At 50.5% G+C, this 23928-nt stretch overlaps 1 protein-coding gene across 1 annotated transcript in view; it reads left to right on the top strand.

Moving 5' to 3' along the window:
* The first annotated feature begins 4437 nt into the window (after positions 1-4437).
* LOC119953731 (plasmalemma vesicle-associated protein-like) overlaps positions 4438-23928 on the top strand; it is a 32863-nt gene continuing 13372 nt past the window's right edge. Inside the window, exons 1-3 of the mRNA XM_038778295.1 lie at positions 4438-4953; positions 8375-8426; positions 17645-18288. Of these exons, the coding sequence (XP_038634223.1) occupies positions 4591-4953; positions 8375-8426; positions 17645-18288 (1059 nt within the window). The 5' untranslated portion in view covers positions 4438-4590. The remainder of the gene's footprint in view (positions 4954-8374; positions 8427-17644; positions 18289-23928) is intronic.

The raw sequence follows: 23928 nt of genomic DNA, 5'->3' as shown, positions 1-23928 counted from the left end.
CTGATATACCCCACACCCCTCACTGTGACACTCTGATGTACCCCACACCCCTCACTGTAACACCCTGATGTACCCCACACCCGTTACTGTAACACTCTGATGTACCCCACACCCCTCACTGTAACACTCTGATGTACCCCACACCCCACACTGTAACACTCTGATATATCCCACACCCCTCACTGTAACACTCTGATATACCCCACACCCCTCACTGTGACACTCTGATGTACCCCACACCCCTCACTGTAACACCCTGATGTACCCCACACCCGTTACTGTAACACTCTGATGTACCCCACACCCCTCACTGTAACACTCTGATGTACCCCACACCCCTCACTGTGACACTCTGATGTACCCCACACCCCTCACTGTGACACTCTGATGTACCCCACACCCCTCACTGTAACACTCTGATGTACCCCACACCCCTCACTGTAACACTCTGATATAACCCACGCCTCTCACTGTAACACTCTGATATACCCCACACCCCTCACTGTAACACTCTGATATACCCCACACCCCTCACTGTGACACTCTGATGTACCCCACACCCCTCACTGTAACACTCTGATATGCCCTACATCCCTCACTGTAACACTCTCATATACCCCACACCCCTCACTGTCACACTCTGATGTACCCCACACCCCTCACTGTAACACTGATATATCCCACACCCCTCACTGTGACACTCTGATGTACCCCACACCCCTCACTGTAACACTCTGATATGCCCTACATCCCTCACTGTAACACTCTCATATACCCCACACCCCTCACTGTCACACTCTGATGTACCCCACACCCCTCACTGTAACACTGATATATCCCACACCCCTCACTGTGACACTCTGATGTACCCCTGACTTCCAGTGGCGGCCATGGAATAAGCAGTCGTGCATTTGGTACCTCCGGCTCATGGTGGACTTTTTTGGCCCTTTTCCGGAATGAGGGGTGGAAATGTGGATGGAACGAGGTGTCAGAGTGCTGGGTCAAGGTGTAACTCCTCTGGTGTGGCTGGTGGTAGGACCTACAAACTAGGCATGGGTGGAGAAGAAGGGAGCTGTTGGAACAGGAGAGTTTTCAAGGTAACCAACCTGTTTGGAGAGGTCTCCCGACCACCCCCCCCCCACCCTGCCAATCAACCATATCATTCTTTGGGCCCTCCCCCGGCTGGTGGCCCTCCCAGCCCACCATCATAACTTCTCTTTGTCCAAGAAGAGGTGCAACGGTAGCACCATCGCCATTAGCGACTCGCCCACCTGCAGCCTCCTCATCAACACCCGGTGCGCTTGGTCGGCCTTCAGAAGCCGGTCAATGGCCCCCTTCCAATTAGCGTCTCCAGCATTTTGGCCACACACGTGCCAGCCTCCTCTCCTTCGATGTCTTCGGGCACCTTCACCATCCTCAAATTTTGTCTTCAGGAGCAGTTCTCCAGATCTTGCACCTTGAGCCTTTTTTGGGTCTTCCGCATCACCCCCATCTTGGCCACCAATGCGGCTGCTGTCACAATGTTCCCTACCTCGAACGCCACCCGTTTCTTCACCAGCACCCCCCCCCCCCCCCCCCCCCCTCCCCTCGTCTTCGAGGGCAAAGGAATTTTTGTATTTCTCCCATGTGCACAGGGTGTACTCCCGGTTTGACCTTTTGGTGGATGAAGAGGTTTATGAGCGGGTGAGGGCTGCCATTCCGGGTGCGTGGAGCTAAATGACACGGGGGAGGTCACAGCCACCACGCTGTAGGAGGCACTCAAGACGATGAGTCGGGGGGGAGGAGTTTATTTCAATTTGGGCGTATAGGGGGAAGGTGGAACGAGCAGTGATGGCAAAGCTGGTGGAAGAGATTCTGAGGGTAGACAGGAGGTATTCGGAGGCCCCAGAGGCAGGGTTGTTGAGGGAGAGGCAGAGGCTCCAGATGAAGTTTGGTTTGGTGTCCACGGGGACGGTGGTCGGGCAGTTGGGGAGGGCCGGGGGTGGGGGGTCAATATACGCGTTTGGGGAGAAAGAGAACAGGATGTTGGTCCACCAGCTTAAGAAACAGGCGGAGAGGGAGATTGGTAAAGTGAGGGACGGGAGGGGAAGGGCGGTGCTGGAGCTGGTGGGGGTGACTGAGGCGTTTGAGGAATTTTACAGGAGGTTGTATGAGTCGGAGCCTCCGGCCGGGAGGGGGGAGCGGGAGGAATGCGGTGGTTCGTGGGTGGATTGGAGTTTCCCACGGTGGACGAGGAGTTTGTGCAAGGATTGGGGCCCCTATTGGGTTGAGGGAAGTGATGAAGAGTATGGGGGCGCTGCAGACAGGGAAGGGCCTGAACACGGACAGGTTCCCAGTGGAGGTTTACAAAACGTTTTGGGGGGGACCTGGGTGAGGGGGGAAGTCCGTCCTGTTGTGAGATGGTCATTGCAATGAGGTACACAGAACATCCAGTCATTTAACTAGAAAGATGATTTGTTCACAAACACGTGAATAGATAACTAAGAGATAATTATTCAGACAATAACTATTAAATGAATTCAGTGAATTCTACTGGAATTACTCCAAGTGTGACTATCCTCTTGTACGTCCTACTACGAACTGGCGGGTGTCTCTAGATATTGGGGTCGGTGAGAAGGGTCAGTATGGGGTAAGATGGAGGTGGCATCTTGGAGGGGAACGAGCTTGAGGGCATTGCTAACAGCGCCTCTTCCGTTCTCACCGGCCAGGCTCTCTGTGAACACGGTAGTGGTGTCGACCTTGAGGGTATTATAGAAAATCATTATCATAGAATCAACAGTGCAGGAGGCCATTCTGCCCATCAAGTCTGCACCGGCCCTTGTAAAGAGCACACTACTTAAGGCCACACCTTCACCCAAACCCAGTAACCTGATCTAACCTTTTTGGACACTAAGGGGCAATTTAGCATGGCCAATCCACCTAACCTGCACATCCTTGGACCGTGGGAGGAAACCAGAGCACCCGGAGGAAACCCACGCAGACACAGGAAAAATGCGCAGACTCCACACAGACAGCGACCCAAGCCGGTACCGAACCCGGGACTCCGGAGCTACAAAGCAACAGTGCTAACCACTGTGCCACCGTGACGCCCAAAGCAAAAAAAATTCAACGGCAACATCTTGTTGAGCCAAGTGCACTTTACTAACTCACAAATGTAACCTCTACAACAAACCCAACCACTGAGAACTGTGGCATTCATCAGTTTAAGCCACCATGCACAATGCCCATGATTTGGCTGCTCTGATTCATTCATTTCAAAATTAATAGTCCATTAACACCAGAATCAATGGTGATGCAAAATACAGGGTTTTAACTAAGTGAGTCACATAAGTGAGTCACATTTGATAACTTAAAGAAGAGGGAATTTAAAATGTATGGGGGCATTGGAGGCAGCACTTGAGACTGGAGGGTGCCTCGGTGGGGGCACCAATCTGTGATAATCCTCGGTTTGCACCGGGGGTGGGCTAGATTCGAGGTTTCGGGGGTGGCGGCGGGCAGGGATTGAGCGATTCAGGGACCTGTTTGTAGTGGGAAGCTTTGCGGAATTAGAAGACTCGGAGGAAGAATATTAGCTGCCCAGGGGGAATGATTTCAGCTACTTACAGGTCTGGGTTTTGGTGAGGAGAGTGCTGATATCATTTCCTGCCTTGCCACCCTTTGGGGCTGCAATGTTGTCGAGGGAGAGGGTAGGGGAGGGGAAGGTGTCCAAGGTCTACAAGAAGATGATGGATTGAGGGAGTAGAGGGCCGGATGAAGGAGGATTGAGGTTGTCAGCAGAGGGGAAGGGGGAGGAAGTGGGTGTTGGTTATTTACTTCTGTAATTTCAATTCTGCTTTCATTTGTTCTGTTTGTTGTTTGTTAATGCAAGCGCCTGAATAAAATACATTTTTAAAAACTCAAATGTAACTACACCCTACACTGTAACTCAGATATACCCCACACCCCTCACTGTAACACTCTGATAAACCCCACACCCTTCATTGTAACACTCTGATATACCCCTCACCCCTCACTGTAACACTCTGATATACCCCACACCCTTCACTGTAACACTCTGATATACCCCACACCCTTCACTGTAACACTCTGATATACCCCACACTCCTCACTGTAACAACCTGATATACCCCACACCCTTCACTGTAACACTGATATACCCCAAACCCCTCTCTGTAACAACCTGATATACACTCACTGACAACAATCTGCTATTACTGGTGCTTTGTTACATGCTTCAGGATCCTTCACCATTTCTCTCAGTGTCAGGGGACAAGGCTACACACCCAGGAGCCAAACCAAACTCCCAATGGAGATTGTGAATGACTCTTTTCCTGTGCAGTACTGGATGTGGAGGTTTGTTGAAACCTGGCTGCTTGAACACAAGGCTTTTCAGGAAAGAACTTGAGAGGCAGATAAAACAAACGGACGGAGAGTGTTTATGCTTCATGCCGGATGATTCATGTGCCGGCTCTGTGCAGGTCACGTCCTTCCAGCTGCGGAGTCGACCGTCATTAGTTGGTCCCACCCTTCCTGCACTTCAATGCTGCTGAAGATCTCACCCAGAAGCTCCACAGTTGAAGGAGTCCAGTGATGGACCACAACAGCTATCCAATGAAGAAACTTGGCTATGACAGCAGAGACTATGAGCAGGCAAAATCCAATAGTTGTGCTTCTTATGTCAGGTACTTTCTGCTGTCCACCAGCATTATCCAGTTGCTGATAATCATGGGGCTTGTTCTCTTCATGATCTACGGAAACAATCAAAGCAGCCAGCAGAATCACCTGGAGAGCACTCAGAACCAATCGGTTGAGTTCATTGGTGAAATCAACAAGCTACGTGCCATCACATTCAGCCAGAATATGGAGCTGAGGAGCTACCGGTACAGGACTGGGAACCTGACAATCAAACTGATGACCATCAGCAAAAGGTTGAATATCTGCATTTCCCAAAAGGCAAGTCTTTCTCTTTTTTTAAATTTGGAGTACCTAATTCATTTTTTCCAATTAAGGGGCGTGTCCAACCCACCTACCCTGCACATCTTTGGGTTGTGGGGGCGAAACCCACGCCAGACACGGGGAGAATGTGCAAACTCCACACGGACAGTGACCCAGGGCCGGGATCGAACCTGGGACCTCGGCGCCGTGAAGCTGCAGGGCTAACCCACTGCGCCACCCTGCTGCCGAGTCTTTCTCTTTAACAATTCCCAACTGTGTGATGTTCTCCATGGTTTGTGGCATGAAACACAGCCTTTTGGGTCCCAGTCAGTGGGTGGCACTCTCAGCCCTGGAGTGGTTGTGGGTTCGAGTCCCACTCCAGAAACTTGAGTGTGTAATCCAGACAGACACTCACGACGCAGAGTGCTGTACTGTCGTTGTGTTGTCTTTCCAGTCCAAAACGAGCAGGTTAGGTGGATTTGCCGTGATAAATTGCCCTTAGTGTCCAAAACGTTTAGGAGGGGTTATTGGGTTACCGGGATAGGGTAGAAGTGAGGGCTTAAGTGGGTCGGTGCAGACTCGATGGGCTGAATGGCCTCCTTCTGCACTGTATGTTCTATGTTCAGACAAAACCTTAAACCAAGTCCACGGCACTCTACCGAAGCAAAGTGATGGAGCCCGCCCTGGCGTCCTGGCCAATACTTATCCCTGAGCTACAACAGATGATGTAGCCACTTAATACATTGCTGTTTGTGAGTTCCAGTTTTGCACACACTTCAGTACAGCAAATCTGGTCCATATAGTGCATTCTAGTGAATACACGGCACATGTTCTTATCCAAGCTGGTCTTACCAGCAAGAAACTAAATAGAGAAACTTCAAGAGTGGTGAGAATGTGGAACTCGCTACCACAGGATGTCATGAAGATTTTAGTTGGGTCTAGATAAGTAGGAGGGAGAAAGATGTTCCGCTGTGGAGGGTTAGAGTGAGAACACACTGGCATTGACTGCTTGGCCGAATGGCCTGTTCCTGTCCACTAAACTCAATGTTATTCTATGGATAACTTGACCAGACTATATGTCTGTCACATGATTCTTCAGCTTTCTCTGAAATGTAGCTATTTTAACTGTCTCAAATTTCACTGCGGTAACGGGTTCCACATTCTCACAAATCTCTGAGTAAACAATTGTTTTTTGAATGTTTCATTGGAATTGTTGCTGACTACTTATGAGCTACTTATTGCCCCTAGTTTATGACTTCCACTTTTATGATCTTAAAGACCTCAATCAGGCCACCTTTTTGCTTCTCTTTACTAGAGAAAGTGTTCAGCCTTTCTGAGAAAGTCTTCTCCCTTCTGGTGTCATCCTTGTAAATCTTTATCGCACCTTCCCTCTGCCTCTATATCATTTTTAGTAGTGTGAAGACCAGAACTGTTCACAGTACTCCAGATGAGGTCTAGCCAAGGTTTGATACAACCCTTGCTGCTTTGCAATTTTCTCTCGTGAGAAATGAACTCCAGTGCTTTGTTTAGTAGTGGCGTTATTAATCTGCGTGCCTCCTTTTTGTGATTTTAGTATAGTTACCTCTAGATCCATCTACCTCGTTCAAACTCTTCTTTCCCAGAGAGTATGGAGCCTCCTTGTTCTTCTGAACAAGATGAATCACCCCACGTTTACTCCTATAGCAATTCAATTGCTATTTATACACCCATTCTGCAAGTTTATTCTTGTCTTCCTGTATTTTGCTTCATGCTTCCTCAACGTTAACAATTTTATGTCTCCCTGTGTCTGTGTGGGTCTCACCCCCACAACCCAAAGATGTGCATGCTAAATTGCCCCTTAATTAGAAAAGGAATTGGGTATTCTAATTTTTTTTAAAAAAATTATGTCAACCTGCAAATATTGAAATTGTACCATTACTTACTGAGTCCAAATCATTAATATAAATCTAGCCTCGATTACTGTGGATAACCTCTTCTCATCATTTGTTAGTCTGAGTAACTACCTTTAATAACTATTCTCTGCACTTTGTTTTGTCGTTTCTTTAAAAATAAATTTGAAGTACCCAATTAATTCTTTTATTTTCCAATTAAGGGGCAATTTAGCATGGCCAATCCACCTACCCTGCACATCTTTTTGGGTTGTGGGGGTGAGACCCACACAGACAGGGGGAGAATGTGCAGACTCCACACGGACAGCGACCCGGGATCGATCCCAACTCCGGGTCCTCGACGCCATGAGGCAGCAGTGCTAACCACTGCGCCGCTTATTTGTTTTATTGTTAACCCACGCCCATTTCACTAAATGTCTCTTTATTTCACGAAGGTCTGATGTTAGTCAATAATCTACTACTATATGCTTTAAAAAAAAGTATTTGGTGTGCTGTAAAGTGTTTTGGGACATTTTGAAGTTACTATGTAAAAGTTAGTGCGTTTAACCCTAAGGATACCGAGACATACAACAACAACTTCAATTCATACAGCACTTTTTAATGTGGTAAAACATCACAAAATGCTTCACAGAAGTGTTATTAAACAGCATTTGACACTAAATCACATAAATGTTTAACAGGGCAGATGACCAAAGGTGTCAGTTTTTTATGGAGTTTCTTAACAGGATGAGTGATTTGATCCGTGGAGATTTTTAGGGAGGGAATTTCAAAGTTTGGGACTCGGTGGGGGGGATTTGATTAAAAAGCGCTGACATCTGATGTCAGCCTCTGACGAGATTAACTTTCACATTCAGGAAGACAAGAGTATGAGTGGGTCAATGGAGTCAGCCCATATTAAAAATCTTCCAGCTTCCCCCCCCCCCCCCCCATATCTCGGTCATTTCGACGACCCTCTTGAGTTTTCTGTACTCAACAATTCTGGCCTCTTATACATCTCTGTCCTTTCAGCTTCCTGGGCCCTAACCTCTGGAATTCCCTCCGGAAACTTCTTAGCCTCCCCACCCCTCTCCTCCTCCTTTCAGACATCCTTAAACCTGCCTCTTTGACCAAGTTTTTGGTCTCCTGCCTTAATATCTCCCTATGTGGCAAATTTAGTTTGATAACACAGCTGTGAGGTGCCTTGCAAGCTAAAGGTGATATATAAATGAAATCTGTTGTTGTACTCAGTGTTGATCCTGCTATTCAGTTGTCCTATCCCAGGACCTCAATCCCTCTCCTCCCTCGGCCTTTCTTTTCCCTCACAATCCAAGGGCACTTCAAGACCAGTCTTGGCATCTTCTAACCACAGCCACCTGACCTTCTGCCTCTTTGTCACAGCTATATGGGGCTTTGACCTGCAATGCCCCCAATGTTGGGGGGTGGAGGAGTGGGGGGGGGGAGCTCAGGATGAGTTGGCTTCTTCTCCTTTCAAATTAAGGGGTGGCTTAATTGAGGTTGAAATGATAGAGGTAATGTGAGCAATAATAACGCCGCTTTTATTCCACCAACAGAATGTTTTAAACACCACCATCATCCTCAGCGGTCTTCCTCACGACACCTCAGGTAAGTCACTGAACTGCACTAGAAGGCGGAACGCACTTCGTTCTGACTAAGAGTCAGGCCGTTCGGGTTCGATGTCGGAAAGTACTTCTTCACACCAAGGGGAATAGAGATCTGGAACTCTCTTCCCCAATAAACCTGGAGCAGCCGGGAGGGAGTTGAAAAGTTCAAAACTGAGATCGATCATTATTTTGTTGGGTGATGTGATAACCTTTGTCATAATATCCACTCGTGTATATAATGAGATGCAGACAGGCAGTGATTGACACACAGGATAACCAATGAACGCACAACACAGAACAACCAATCACCAGACAAGACACCACCACTATAAAGCCCACAGGGCATTAAGACGCCCGCTCTTTTTCGGGACCCAGACACTGAGACAGTCAGAGTGCACAAGTCAGTGGACATTATTGCCATGTGGTAGCTAGTAGGTCTGGTCGAGCCAGTAAGAGGTCGTCAGTAGGATTAGTAGAGTGTCAACCCACAGCTGAACATGTACAGCCATTCATAGTTTAAATAAAACTGTATTGGATCATCTCCGGTGTCAGACGTTTGTTCCAGCCTCCCTGCATCCAGTTACAGTCAACATCGAATCAACCCGCCTAACACATCAACCTTCACGAGGACCACGGGCGATCACTGATTGATATCCCCACGGGCTTCGCGGGGTACGGGTTGCCGTGGTGAGCGGGTGTAGGCCCCCCTGCAGCTGGGGTTCATTAGTGGGATGTTTAAATCTAGCCCCCAGACCCAGACCGGCAGTTCCCGGTAGTCCTGGGCTGGGACGGTTGTTGTGTGTCGTGGATAGTGGTTTTATTTTCATTTGAAGTAAACCAGTTTGGACTTTCACTCTGCACCTGCTGGAATTACTACATTGGCGACGAGGATCAAGTGCAGGACTCTGAACAGCCTTTTCGAAACTCATCGATGACAACTCTGGTAAGAAACAAAGCAAGGCGGCACGGTGGTGCAGTGGTTAGCATTGCTGCCTCACGGCGCTGAGGACCCAGGTTCGATCCTGGCCCGGGTCACTGTCCGTGTGGAGTTTGCACATTCTCCCCGTGTTTGCGTGGGTCTCACTCCCACAACCCAAAGATGTGCAGGATAGGTTGATTGGCCATGCTAAATTGCCCCTTAATTGGAAAAAAGGAATTGTGTACTCTAAATTTAAAGAAAAGAAGCAAAGCAAAAGGAAAAACCCGGAAATGCCCTTGTTTGGGAAGCTCAAGCCTTATGTCGCGGGCGTGGATGATTGACCCCAGTATGCCAAACACATGCGCTACTTCTTCCGTGGCTTGGCATATAAGGGGATGACAGACATAAAATAATCCTTTTGACAGCGTGCGGGCCCTGACATTGAGCATTATTAACAGTTTAACTGATCCTGCAGCCCCTGACACTGACAAGCTTGTGGATCCAGTAAAGAACCATCAGAACCCAAAGCTGCCCGTAATCCTCCAGCTTTACCAATTCAACATGGCTGGGGAGCCCCTGACAGAATTCCTGGCTAGACCCAGATGTCAAAAGGGTTATAAAATTATCACTATCCTTGGAGAATACTGAGAGAGGAACCCAAGAACTCCAAGGGATGGTGCAAGCTAAAGCCATCTCCGGCCCTTGCCTTGCAAGTCCATCAGCCCATGGAGGACAAAAAGATGCAACTAAACAGCATCAGCACCCCTAAGGTTGCCCCGATAAAGATAACAGTCTTGGTCAACAATCATTCCCTAGAAATGGAGGTGGGCACGGAATCTGCCGTCCCCATCATCGGGGAACTGACCTTCCGCCTTCTCCAGATGGGCATTTCTTTCCCCTAGGCCTGCGAGACATCAGCGCCAGGTTGACCACATATACAGGGGAACCTTTGAAGAGTATGAGGACTATTATGACCCCGGTTACCTATGGACAGCAGACCGCCCGACTCCTACTACTTGGAGTACGAGGACCAGGACCCAGCCTCTTGGACAGAGACTGGCTCCAAAGAATCCATCTGGACTCGCTACAAACTTTTAAGCTAGGAGCCAGTGGATTGTACGAGGTTATTGGCAAAAACCCTGAAGAAGTCCTTGGTAGAGTAAAGAAAGGAGCAAGGGCAAAGATTGGTGTGGACCCCGACCCCCTAACCAAATATTTCAGGGCACAGCCAGTCCCATACGCTTTACTTACCAAAGTAGAGATTGAAAAGTCATCTTCTACTCTCAGCACTTGTTGTTTAGTGAGGAAGGCCGTCATGTCATTCGTGCGGTGTCCTTGGATCCTGCCACTGAGGACCACATGGTGCAATTTTGCCAGTGTGGGTCCTTCTAGGTCCTTGCTTGAATCTGCTTTGTGGACACTCATAAGGTATTGAAGAAGTTCAAGGCATGGTGACTTCTTCCAATGCCATCAGAGGGGCCAAGCTTGTGGGCAGCAGGAGGCGACTTAGGGCATCCACATGGGTAACGTGTTCCTGAACGGTGCTGGAGAGGATATTGGTAGGACACTAACAATAATGTCCAACGCTAGCTCTGAGCCCAGGCGATGGTGGGAATCACTTTATCCCAGCAGTAGTTTATGGTCTGTTCCGATTTTGAAATGTCAGCTATAGACAAATGTGTGGAATTTCTTCAACCCAAAAATAACAGCCAATCCTTCCTTTTCGATCTGAGAACAGCACCTTTCTGTATCCGCCAAAGTTCTGGATGCATACGCTACAGGTCTCTCTGTGCCATCGTCCTATCGATGGGAAAGGGCTTCCCCAATACCATATGGAGAGGCATTACATGTTAATACCAGTTCTCTCTTGGGGTCATAATGAGCTAGGATGTTTGACAATAGTAACTGCTGCTTAACCTTCATCCTGCAGTGCCTGCCACAACCATTTCTGTATTTTTAACAGTAAATACCCACTGTCCATGTGGAGTTTGCACATTCTTCCCGTATCTGCGTGGGTCTCACCCACACAACCCAAAGATGTACAGGGTAGGTGGATTGGCCACGCTAAATTGCCCCTTAATTGGAAAACAAAGTTTGGATAAATTTCCCTAGTATTTTGTGAGGCCCAGGAAAGATTTTAATCCAGTTATATTTTTGTATGGTCAGTGCCTCTTTGATGGCTTTCACTTTATCCTCCATGCAGTGTAGGCCTTTTCTATCGACTCAGTACCCTAGGTGGATCACTTCGCCTGCATGGAACTTGCATTTTCCTCATCCAAAAGGATATTAATAATAATCTTTATTATTGTGGCAAGTAGGCTTACATTAATACTGCAATGAGGTTACTGTGAAAAGCCCCTAGTCGCCACATTCTGGCGCCTGTTGGGGCACACAGAATGTCTAATTCACCTAACAAGCACATCTTTCCAGACTTGTGAGAGGAAACCGGAGCAACCGGAGGAAACCCACGCAGACATGGGGAGAACCTGCAGACTCCCCGCAGACAGTGGCCCAAGCCGGGTATCGAACCAGGGACTCTGGCGCTGTGAAGAAACAGTGCTAACCACTAAATCCCTCTCCAACTCCTCGATGCTCTAAACTCCATTGTCAGTGCCTCTATTGCCAAGGCAAAAGCAACCGGGAGAGTGGACAACCCTGCCTTGTCCCATGATGTTGCCGGAAGTATACCGAGCTCACCCGGTTCGTCCGCATGCTCGCTACTGGCACCTTGTACAACAAGCGGACCCAGTCTACAAACCCCTGCCTGATCACAAACTGTCCTAACACTTCCCACAACTACTCCCACTCTGCCCGATCAAAAGCCTTTGCTGCGCCCATTGCCCCCTCTACCTCCTGACCCTCCTGGGACATCATTACCACATTGAATAATTTCCTAACATTCGGCGACAATTGCCTCCCCTTTACAAACCCCTATCTGGTCTTCCCCGATCACCCCCGGCACACAGTCCTCGATACGCAAAGCCAGGATCTTTGTCAGCCACTTTTGAGTCCACATTTAATAATTTAATCGCGATATTGGACAGTAGGACCCACACTGCTCTGGATCTTTATCCTTCTTCAGTATTAGGGATATGGACGCCTGCGATAATGTAGGGGGGGACCATGCCCCCACATCCAGTCCACTCACGTCCACCCAGTGGGCCACATTGTCTGAAGCCACAATCGGCGAGTACCCCGAGTCAATGACTCCCCCCCAACAGTGTCTTGCCCACCACGAAAAAAATCAACCTGAGAGTACACTCTGTGCACATGGGAGAAGTACAAGAACTCCTTCGCCCTCGGCCTCCCAAACCTCCATGGGTCCACCAATCCCATACGCTCCATGAACCCCTCCTCCCTACCCTGCCAATCAACCTCTTTCTGGGCTTGCCCCCACCCTATGTCACGCGACCCTCAAGGCCCACCCTGGATGCCCACTGTCATCACTTCTTTTCTTACTGCACCACAGCAGCCACACCTTTATCAACAGCCCCCCCCCCCCCCCCCTTCACCTTCCCCTAAGCAAAATAACAGCCCCATCCCCTCTTCTGCGCTAACCACCTGCCCCCCACCCCCCCTCCCTCCCCGGCCAACTGTGCTCCAGGAATCGGTGGAGACGCACCACCATCGCCCTCGGCGGCCTGTTCACCTGCGGCCTCCTCATTACGGGCTGTTTAGCTCACAGGACTAATCGCTGGCTTTTAAAGCAAACCAAGGCAAGCCAGCAGCACGGTTTGATTCCCGTAACAGCCTCCCTGAACAGGCGCCGGAATGTGGCGACTAGGGGCTTTTCACAGTAACTTCATTTGAAGCCTACTCGTGACAATAAGCGATTTTCATTTCATTTCAATTGTGCCCTATGTGCTCGGTCAACCTCCAGCATCCGGTCAAAGGCCCCGACCTCATCAACTTCTCCAGCACCTTGGCTACAAATGAACCAGCATCCACTCTCTTGATGCCTTCAGGCAACCCCACGATTCTTAAATTCTGTCTCCGGGAGCGATTCTCCATGTCTTCCACCTTCTTTAACCGCTTCCGAGTCTCCCACATAACACCTACCTCAGCTGCCAATGAGACAGGCTGCTCCTCGTGCTCCCCCATCGCCTCCTCCACTTTCTGAATAGCTTGGTCCTTGGACTCCAGCCTCTGTTCCACATGGTCAATTCCCACTTTTAATGGTTCCACTATCTTGGCTAGGTCCTCCTGGGCTTCCTGGGCTCTGCCGGCTGAACTTCTTGTTTAAGAAGTCCACCAGCTGCTCCATTGACCACTATGCAGGGAGGTCTGGCCCTTTACCCTCCGCCATCTTGACCTGTGTCACACCAAGATTCTCTTGCTCCAAGTGCTCCTTTCTTTTCGCCCCACCTCTGGGGCGAAATTCTCCGACCCCACGCAGAGTCGGAGAATCGGCCGGCAGCGGCGTTAATCCCGCTCCCGCAGGGTTTTTAATTCTCTGACCGGCCAAAAACCGGCGCTGTGCAAATCCCGCCGGCAGCCTCTGAAAACAGCTAGCGCCGGCGGGATTTCATTATATTTTTGTTTCCACAAATCTCCGGCCTGGATGGGCTGAAGTCCCGCCGACGTGGCCACGGGTCACGTCAGCGAAAATCACAGTAGCTTTAAAACGGCGTCAACCATTGATGATGGTTGACGACGTTCAGTGTCGGGGGGGGTTGCGGCATCGGGGGGGGGGGGTTGCGGCATGGGGGGGGGCTTGCGGCATCGGGGGGGGTTGCGGCATCGGGGGGGAGTTGCGGCATCGGGGGTGGGTTGCGGCATGGGGGGGGTTGCGGCATCAGGGGGAGTTGCGGCATCGGGGGGGGTTGCGGCATCAGGGGGAGTTGCGGCATCGGGGGGGGTTGCGGCATCAGGGGGAGTTGCGGCATCGGGGGTGGGTAGCGGCATCGGGGGGGGGTTGCGGCATCGGGGGGGGGTTGCGGCATTGGGGGGGGGTTGCGGCATGGGGGGGGTTTGGGGGAAGCGGCGTGCAGAGAGGGGGGGCGACGGATGCCCGGGGCCAACACACCGTCGCCCCCCCCTCTGTATGCCGCTGCCCCCTACCCCAACCACCCCCCCTCACCACCCCACCTCCCTCCAACGCCCCTACCCCCCTCCCCACCACCCCTACCCCCCTCCCCACCACCCCTACCCCCCTCCCCACCACCCCTACCCCCCTCTAACGCCGCCCCCCCCCATCTCTCGCAACGCCGCAACCCCCCACCCTCAACGCCGCAACCCCCCCTCATCGCCGCAACCCCCCACCCTCAACGCCGCAACCCCCCCTCATCGCCGCAACCCCCCCCCTCTCAACGCCGGGTCCCCCCCTCTCAACGCCGGGTCCCCCCCCTCTCAACGCCGGGTCCCCCCCTCTCAACGCCGGGTCCCCCCCCTCTCAACGCCGGGTCCCCCCCTCTCAACGCCGGGTCCCCCCCCTCAACGCCGGTACCCACACCCCGTCCCCCTCCCTCTGAAGGCCGGTACCCACACCCCCCCCTCCCTCTGAAGGCCGGTACCCACACCCCCCCCCTCTCTCCTCCTCCCCCCCTTCCTTCCTCCTCCCCCCCTTCCTTCCTCCTCCCCACTTCCTTCCTCCTCCCCCCTTCCTTCCTCCCCCCTCCTTCCTCCTCCCCCCCTTCCTTCCTCCTCCCCCCCTTCCTTCCTCCTCCCCCCTTCCTTCCTCCCCCCCTCCTTCCTCCTCCCCCCCTTCCTTCCTCCTCCCCCCCCTTCCTTCCTCCGTTAGTGGGGGGGGGGGTGCGGCGTTAGTGGGGGGGGGTGCGGCGTTGGAGGGGGGTAGGGGTGGTGAAGGGGGTAGGGGTGGTGAGGGGAAGGGGTTGGGGTAGGGGCAGCTGCGTGCAGAGGGGGGGCGATGGTGCGTTGGCCCCGGGCATCCATCGCCCCCCTCCTCTGCACGCCGCTGCCCCTACCCCAACCCCCCCTCACCACCCCTACCCCCTTCACCACCCCTACCCCCCTCCAACGCCGCCCCCCCCTCCAACGCCGCCCCCCCTCTCTCAACTCAACACCGCAACCCCCTCTCCTCTCAACTCAACGCCGCAAAACCCCCCAACGCCGGTCAGTCTCTCTCCCCCCCCCCCCCCCCCCCCAAATGCCGGTCTGTCTCTCTCCCCCCCCCCCCCAAATGCCGGTCTGTCTCTCTCTCTCCTCCCCCCCCCCCCCCCAAAATGCCGGGGTTTGTCTCTCTCCTCCCTCCTCCTCCCCCCCCCCCAATGCCGGTCTGTCTCTCTCTCTTCCCCCCCCCCCCCCCAAAATGTCGGGTCTGTCTCTCTCCTCCTCCTCCCCCCCCCCCAATGCCGGTCTGTCTCTCTCTCCCCCCCCCCCCCCAATGCCGGTCCTGTCTCTCTCCCTCCTCCCCCCCCCCCCCAAATGCCGGTCTGTCTCTCTCTCTCCCCCCCCCCCCCAAAATGCCGGGTCTGTCTCTCTCCTCCTCCTCCCCCCCCCCCCCCCAATGCCGGTCTGTCTCTCTCCTCCTCCCCCCCCCCCCCCAAATGGCGGTCTGTCTCTCTCTCTCTTTCCCCCCCCCCCAAAATGCCGGGCTGTCCTCTCTCCTCCTCCTCCCCCCCCAATGCCGGTCTGTCTCTCTCCCCCCCCCCAAATGCCGGTCTGTCTCTCTCTCTCCCCCCCCCCCAAAATGCCGGGTTTGTCTCTCTCCTCCTCCCCCCCCCCCAATGCCGGTCTGTCTCTCTCTCCCCCCCCCCCCCCCCCCAAAATGCCGGGTCTGTCTCTCTCCTCCTCCTCCCCCCCCCCCCCAATGCCGGTCTGTCTCTCTCTCCCCCCCCCCCCCAAATGCCGGTCTGTCTCTCTCTCTCCCCCCCCCCCCAAAATGCCGGGTTTGTCTCTCTCCTCCTCCCCCCCCCCCCCCCCCCCAATGCCGGTCTGTCCTCTCTCCCCCCCCCCCCCCCCCCCCCCAAAATGCCGGTCTGTCTCTCTCCTCCTCCTCCCCCCCCCCAATGCCGGTCTGTCTCTCTCTCTCCCCCACCCCCCCAAATGCCGGTCTGTCTCTCTCCCCCCCCCCCAAACGCCGGGTCAGTCTCTCTCCTCCTCCTCCCCCCCCCCCCCCCCAAAACGCCGGGTCTCACCACTTCCGCAGCTGGTGAAACTGACGCGTATCGCGTCAGTCAGCTGCTGGCCCCTCCGGGAACGGAGAAAAGCTGCCTAAAAGAAGGCCCCCACGCCGGAGTCATCTACACCAATTTTGCTCGCCGGAAATCGGCGTTATGACGGTCTGCAGAGAATTTCGCCCCTGGTCCGTGGATCCATCCACCAGCCCCACGAGTGGAGTTTAGCTTCTCCAATCACTCCCGCACCTTTTTTCAGCTGCCCAACAAGCAGGGAAAAAGGTCCAAAAAAACCGCCTCGAGGTGAGCTGCAAATGAACGACCACTCACTCCATGGCCGCCTCCAGAAGTTCCGTTATCCTTTTACTCTTAATGTACTTGCAAAACATGTCCTTGACATGGATTGGGTGGCACGGTAACACAGTGGTTAGCACTGTTGCTTCACAGCGCCTGGGACCGGTGTTCAATTCCCGGTTTGGATCACTGTCTGTGTGGAGTCTGCATTTTCTCCCCGTGTCTGCGTGGGTTTCCTCCGGGTGTTCCGGTTTCCTCCCACAAGTCCCAAAAGACGTGCTTGTTACACAAATTGGACATTCTGAATTTTTCCTCTGGGTACCCCAACAGGCGTCGGAGTGTGGCGACTAGGGGATTTTCACAGTAACTTCCTTGCAGTGTTTTTTTTTATAAATTTAGAGTACCCAATTATTTTTTCCAATTAAGGGGCAATTTAGAATGGCCAATCTACCTATCCTGCACATCTTTGGGTTGTGGGGGTGAAACCCACGCAGACACGGGGAGAATGTCTTCCTTGCAGTGTTAACGTAAGCCTACTAAAGATTATAATAGAACTTTTTCCTGATATGCATTGCTGTAGAACATGTTCCTGACATGCATTGCTGCAGAATATGTCCCTGACACGCCTTACTGTAGAACATGTCTCTCACATGCTTTACTGTAGAATATGTCCCTGAGATGCATTGTAATAGAACATGTTCCTGACATGTATTGTAATAGAACATGTTCATGACGTGCATTGTAATAGAACATGTCCATGATGTGCATTGCTGTAGAACATGTCTCATATTTGCATTGCTGTAGAACATGTCCCTGGTTTGCATTGCTGTAGAACATGCTATGTACTGACACAATTTGAGTTTGAAATTGTTTTGAAAAATAAGAATAGGAAGAAAATATTAACTGTTTTCCAATCTTTCATAACTTCAGACGCCAACGTGAAAAGACAAATCAATCTCTTGAAATCGTGCAAGAACTTGCATGCAAACTACTCAATCGTCCAGAGGAAACTCGAGAGTATCAAAGGCGAACAAGAGCTGCAACAGGCCAAACACACCTTGGAAGTAATGAAACTGAACAGCCAGCTGGCAGATCTCAGAGGGAACTGCTCATCCATGGGCAGGGAGTTCCAGAACATGATGACGGATATCAAGGCAAATTATGAAGCCCGCTACAGGCCAATGGCAGAGCAAATCCGGGGGAACTATAATCTGGGTCTGAACGAGAAATTAGAGAAAATAAAAGCAAACTGTCTGCCATTGCCGTCGAGCTTCCAGAGTCAGCTCCAGGAGAAGATAGATCGATTTGACGCCATCGTCAGAGGTGTATGGCAGAACAGCAATCAACAAAACGCAAAGATAAGCGCCTTGGAAAAGAGGGCAGAGGAATGTCGTCAAGAGGCAGCAGCCCAGTTCAACCAATTCAAAGTAAAGGAGGCGGCAATGCAGGAAGAAAAGAAAGCATACTTGGCAGAGAAGGTGCTGATCCTGGAGGAACGGAATAAGATGAGGAGAGAACTGGAGAGCCGCAATCCAGGAGCCATCAACACCCTGTCATCCTGCCACACTGTCCATGTGAGTGAGTAAGGCTGATAGAGGCGTTCAAGCTGGTAGCCTGGCTGATCAGTCTCGGGGAAGCTGGGAACCCCAATAGACGAGGCTGAGATACTCAGATTCCAGGGTCAGCCGTCAGAAATTTAAAATAATTGGCTGAAGAAACAGAGGGAAATAGAAAATTTTTGGGGGGGACAACACTAACTGAGAGATGGTGACATCAGATTTCACAGTCGTTCTCAAAAGGAGTGATGCGACCATCAATTCAAAAGAGATGATTAGTAGAAGTGAACAGTGGTTTTAATCAGCTAAATCTGTGCCTGCCTGCGACTGCTCTGTACTGAGTGCCGCCTACAGGCTGCAGATTTATATACCACCCCCGAGGGGGCGGAGCCCACATGGGCATCAACATAATACAATGCAATACAGTGGTGAATTGCAGTAGCAATACGTTCACCACAAGGAGTATTAGGTGCACGTTTGAAGAGAATGGCTTTGCAGGGTTCAGGGGAAGAAAAGTTTGGATGGAGGGTTTTTTGAAGAATTGTACACGTTGAATTAATCTTTTCAGACAAGGCAGTAAAAGTGGGACTGGGTTTACTATCTGTGAGTCATAGGAAGGAGAAATTCTATAGCACCTTCCACAACCTCAGAACATCTTTACAGTCAATGTGGTATTTTTGAATTGCCATCATAGAATCCATCGAGTTCCTAGATTCAGGAGGAGGCCATTCTGCCCATCGAGTCTGCACTGACCCTCCGAAAGAGCACCCTACCTAGGCCCACTCCCTGGCCCTATCCCCATCACCCCACCCAACCCGCACATCGTTGGACCGTGAGAGAAAATCGGAGCATCCAGAGGAAGCCCACGCAGACACGAGGAGAACGTGTAAATTTACACAGTCACCCAAGGCCAGAATAGAACCTGGGTCCCTGGCGCTGTGAGGCAGCAGTGCTAACCATCAGAGCTTAAAGAAGGATGGAGAGAGAATTGGAGACATTTAGGGAGGGAATTCCGGAGCATGGGGCACAGGCAACTGGAAAATGGCGGAGAGATTAAAATCAGGAAGACACAGGGGCCAGATTTGAAGAAGCGAAGAGATTTCGGAGGGTTGTCTGGCTGGAGGAGATTACAGAGATGGGGGAATGAGGCCATTGGGGGATCTGAAAGCAAAGAATGAAAATGTTAAAATCCAGTTGTTTGCCAGCCAGCGTAGGTCAGTGAGCACACAATCCAAAGTAGGTTCGGGAACCATGGGGGTGCGTGGCTTGTGGGAGGGCTCGGTTTGTTCTCCCAGGCAGCAACATGCCAAACAAGTGTTAGATCCAACATGGCTGATATTGATGGCATATCCTTCTTAATATGTTAACATTTTCTGACTCCACCAACCCTTACCATTCAGGAGAGGGCAGGAGTGGGGAAGCCTGAAAGCTTCCTTTGGGGCTCCACAGAGGGAGAAACAGACCCACTTTCCCAGCCCACAAGAAAACTGCTGGGTCATTTCTGGGCCTGGGTCCTACATTCAAACCTTAGTTAGAGAGTCTCCATGACATCAAGGGGGAATGATCTGTGCATTTAAAGGGACCCCACGCTCTAACTTCAACCTCACCAATACATAGAATTACTTTGAATTAGTGGCATGTAAACAGGCCATGCAGCCCATTTAGTCTGTGCTGGTTTTTATGCTCCACCCGATTCCTCCCATTCCCCATCTACACCTTTTTGGTCTATCAGCTAATAGTTTTCGTCCCTTTGATGGCATGCCCTTTAAGGGCGGCACGATAGCTCAGTGGTTAACATTGTCGCTTCACAGCACCAGGGTCCCAGGTTCGATTCCTGGCTTGGGTCACTGTCTGTGCAGAGTCTGCACGTTCTCCTCGTGTCTGCGTGGGTTTCCTCCGGGTGCTCCGGTTTCCTTCCACAATCCAAAGACGTGCAGGTTAGGTGGATTGGCCATGCTAAATTGTCCAAAGGGGTTGTGTGGGGTTACTGGGTTACGGGTATGGGATGGAGTTGTGGCCTTAAGGGGGGTGCTCTTTCCAAGGGCTGGTGCAGGCTCAATGGGCCGAAAGGCCTCCTTCTGCACTGTAAATTCTATGTTCTTTTCTCTCATGTCTAGTTTTCTTCATGAAACTTCCCTATTCTAGTTCCGTATTCTCTAATAGAAAGAAATATCATCTGGTCTTCCCAATGGATCATCTACCTTGTGTTCCTGGCCCCTTGTTGGCATCTACGGCAAGTGGAGATATTTTCTCCATGGTGACCCTGGCTCACTCTTCAGAGTAGTTTTGTTTATCCGTGAGGATTATGCTTCACGATGGAAAGGCACGTTAAGTGTTCTCACTTGATGTGACCAGGGCCTTTGTAACTGGCTCCAACTGAGCGGCAGCATCTATTGGAGACAAAGGAAATAGCTGGAGGAAGATACACATCCAAACAACTTTATTGGGCACGACTTCCTTTCCGTAAAGTCCGGCTGGCTCGGTTCCTGATTGCTTTAGTCCCACCAGAAGCTCATCAAATTGCTCCCCTGATAACAGTTAAAAATATTTCTGAACACAGCTCACAGAGAAAAAAAAAAATATATGTTGTGACAGACTCCATTCATAACTCCAGGATATCCCAAAGCAATTTATGGACAATTAAATGGTTTTTAAAGTGTAGTTGCTGTTGTGATCTGGATTGGCCCAATCACAATTCCACAAACAGCAAAGAGACATTAAGCAGATAATCGGCTTTTAGTGATATTGGTTCAGAGATAAACATTGGTCCGGGGGTTAAACCCCCCCCCCCCCCCCCCCCCCCCCCCCGCTCTCTTTTCGAAAGAGTTCCCGTTTTTTTAATCCCCCCCCCCCTCCCAGAGGGAAGATGAGGTCTTAGTTTAATGTCTTGTGCGTAAGACGTCACCCCTCAGTACTGGCAATGGGAGTGTCAGCCTGGTGTTTATGCCCAAGTCTCCGAAGTGAGACTTGAAATCTCCGTACTCGAGGGCCGGAATCCTCCGGGGACCAGATGATCTCACCGCTGACTGATGACGGGGCTGCTACTGCCGTCACTAAACACGCTGCGGGAAAAATCCAGTCCACGGCTTCCACTGACCACGATGTGGAGATGCTGGCGTTGGACTGGGGTGAGCACGGTAAGAAGTCTTACAACACCAGGTTAAAGTCCAACAGGTTTGTTACAAACACTAGCTTTCGGAGCGCAGCTCCTTCACCTGAGGAATGAGCAGTGCTCCGAAAACTAGTGTTCATAACAAACCTGTTGGACTTTAACCTGGTGTTGTAAGACGTCTTACTCTACTGACCACGGCACAGCTTTAGCCGGGCTCTGATGAACATCAGACCCTTTTGGGGTTCAACAATACCAGTGTATATTTATGTTACACATTTAATGTAATAAAACATCTCACAGAGACTTTACAAAATAAAATATAGCAAAGAACAAAGAAAAGTACAGCACAGGGACAGGCCCTTCGGCCCTCCAAGCCTGTGCCGACCATGTTGCCCTCTAAACTAAAATCATCTGCACTTCCGAGGTCCGTATCCCTCTATTCCCATCTATTCATGTATTTGTCAATATGCCCCTTAAATGTCACTATCGTCCCTGCTTCCACCGTCTCCTCCGGCAGCGAGTTCCAGGCACCCACTACCCTCTGTGTAAAAAACCTGCCTCGTACATCTCCTTTAAACCTTGCCCCTCGCACCTTAAACCTATGCCCCCTAATAATTGACCCCTCTACCCTGGGAAAAAGCCTCTGACTATCCACTCTGTCTATGCTCCATATAATTTTGTAGATCTCTATCAAGTCGCCCCTCAACCTCCGTCTGAGCCATATAAGGAGATATTTAGACAGGTGACCAAACCCTGGTCGGTGAGGTAGGTTTTAAAGAAGGAGGGGGACCGGTGGGGAGGTGTAGGGAGGACATTCCATTGTTTCGCTTGACTAAGATTTAACCTCATTCCATTCCAGCTCTCCTCACAATCATTTTTATTTGTTGAATGAAAAGCAAGTGAATAATTCTTCTTTTTCACCAAGGGGGTGTTTCTGAGCCTGCCGTCCCTCTCTCACTCTGAGAGGGTGATGGAGCGTATCCAATTATTACTGTTCATGAGGCTCTACCTGTGGTCAGGAGCTCAGTCTGAAAATGCACTCCTTTCCCCTGGTCACATCTGCTTAATTAACTTGCAACCTTCTTCCTGCTTCAAGACACAGCACTCCCTGTTCAACTTGAAGGCGAGGGACAACTTGTAGAATCTACAGCTCAGAAACAGACCATTCAGGACAAAGAGTCTATTTATGTTCCACATAAGCCTTCTCCCACACTCATTCATCTCATGCTATCAGCATAAACTTTTATTCCTTGCTCCTTCATTATCATAGAATTTACAGTGCAGAAGGAGGCCATTCGGCCCATCGAGTCTGCACCGGCTCTTGGAAAGAGCACCCTACCCAAGGTCAACACCTCCACCCTATCCCCATAACCCAGTAACCCCCACCCAACACTAAGGGCAATTTTGGACACTAAGGGCAATTTATCATGGCCAATTCACCTAACCTGCACATCTTTGGACTTTGGGAGGAAACCGGAGCACCCGGAGGAAACCCACGCACACACGGGGAGGATGTGCAGACTCCGCACAGACAGTGACCCAAGCCGGAATCGAACCTGGGACCCTGGAGCTGTGAAGCGATTGTGCTATCCACAATGCTACCGTGCTGCCCCTTACGTGTACCTATACTTGAATGTATCGTAATTGAATATCCAATGGGCATGTGACATTCAGGAAGAACAGGACGCTGAGAAAAGGTGGTGGGGTAGCTCTGTTACTTAAAGATGACATCAATGCTGTAGTGAGCAATGACCTTCGTTCCAATGATCAAGACGAGAATCAGTTTGGGTGCAACTGAGAAGCAGCAAGGATAAGAAAACAATGGTGGGAGTTATTTATAGATCGTCAAACAACTGTGGTAATGTAAATCACAGTATAAAACAGGAAATTAGAGGTGCATATGACCAGGATAACACAACAATCATGGGAGATTTCAGTCTACATATAGACTGGGTAAATCTAATTAGTACTAATGTTGTGCAGGACAAATTCTTGGAATATGTGCAAGATGGTTTTCTAGTGCAATACGTTGAGGGCTAGTTTAGATCTAGTATTACGCAATGAAAAAGGGCTCATTAATAGTCCGGTTGTAAAAGAGCATTTCGGAAAGAATGATCATAATATGATAGAATTTTACATTAAGTTTGAAAAGGTATAGTTCAATCAAAGATTAGGGTCTTAAATCCAAACAAAGGAAACTATGAAGATATTAGGGTCAAACTGGCTGTGGTAGTTTATTAAACTATGTTCAGAGGAATAATGGTAGACAGGAAATGGCTAACATTTAAAGAATGAGACATAGTTTACAACAAAAAGAAATTCCTTCAATGCACGAAAATCCAGCAAGGAAAATGTTCCAACTATGACTAACACATGAAATCAAGGATCGTATTAGATCAAAGGAAGAGGCATATAAAGTTGCCAAAGAAATGGTGAGCCTGAGAATTGGGAGCATTTTAGAATTCTGCACAGTAGTACCAAGAAAAAGATTAAGAAAGAGAAAATAAAATATGGGAGTAAATTAGCAAGCAACATAAAAACGTACT

This window comes from Scyliorhinus canicula, chromosome 18 (assembly GCF_902713615.1).
Source record: "Scyliorhinus canicula chromosome 18, sScyCan1.1, whole genome shotgun sequence".
In the NCBI taxonomy this organism is placed as follows: domain Eukaryota; kingdom Metazoa; phylum Chordata; class Chondrichthyes; order Carcharhiniformes; family Scyliorhinidae; genus Scyliorhinus; species Scyliorhinus canicula.
This window is presented reverse-complemented; position numbering and strand designations above follow the sequence as displayed.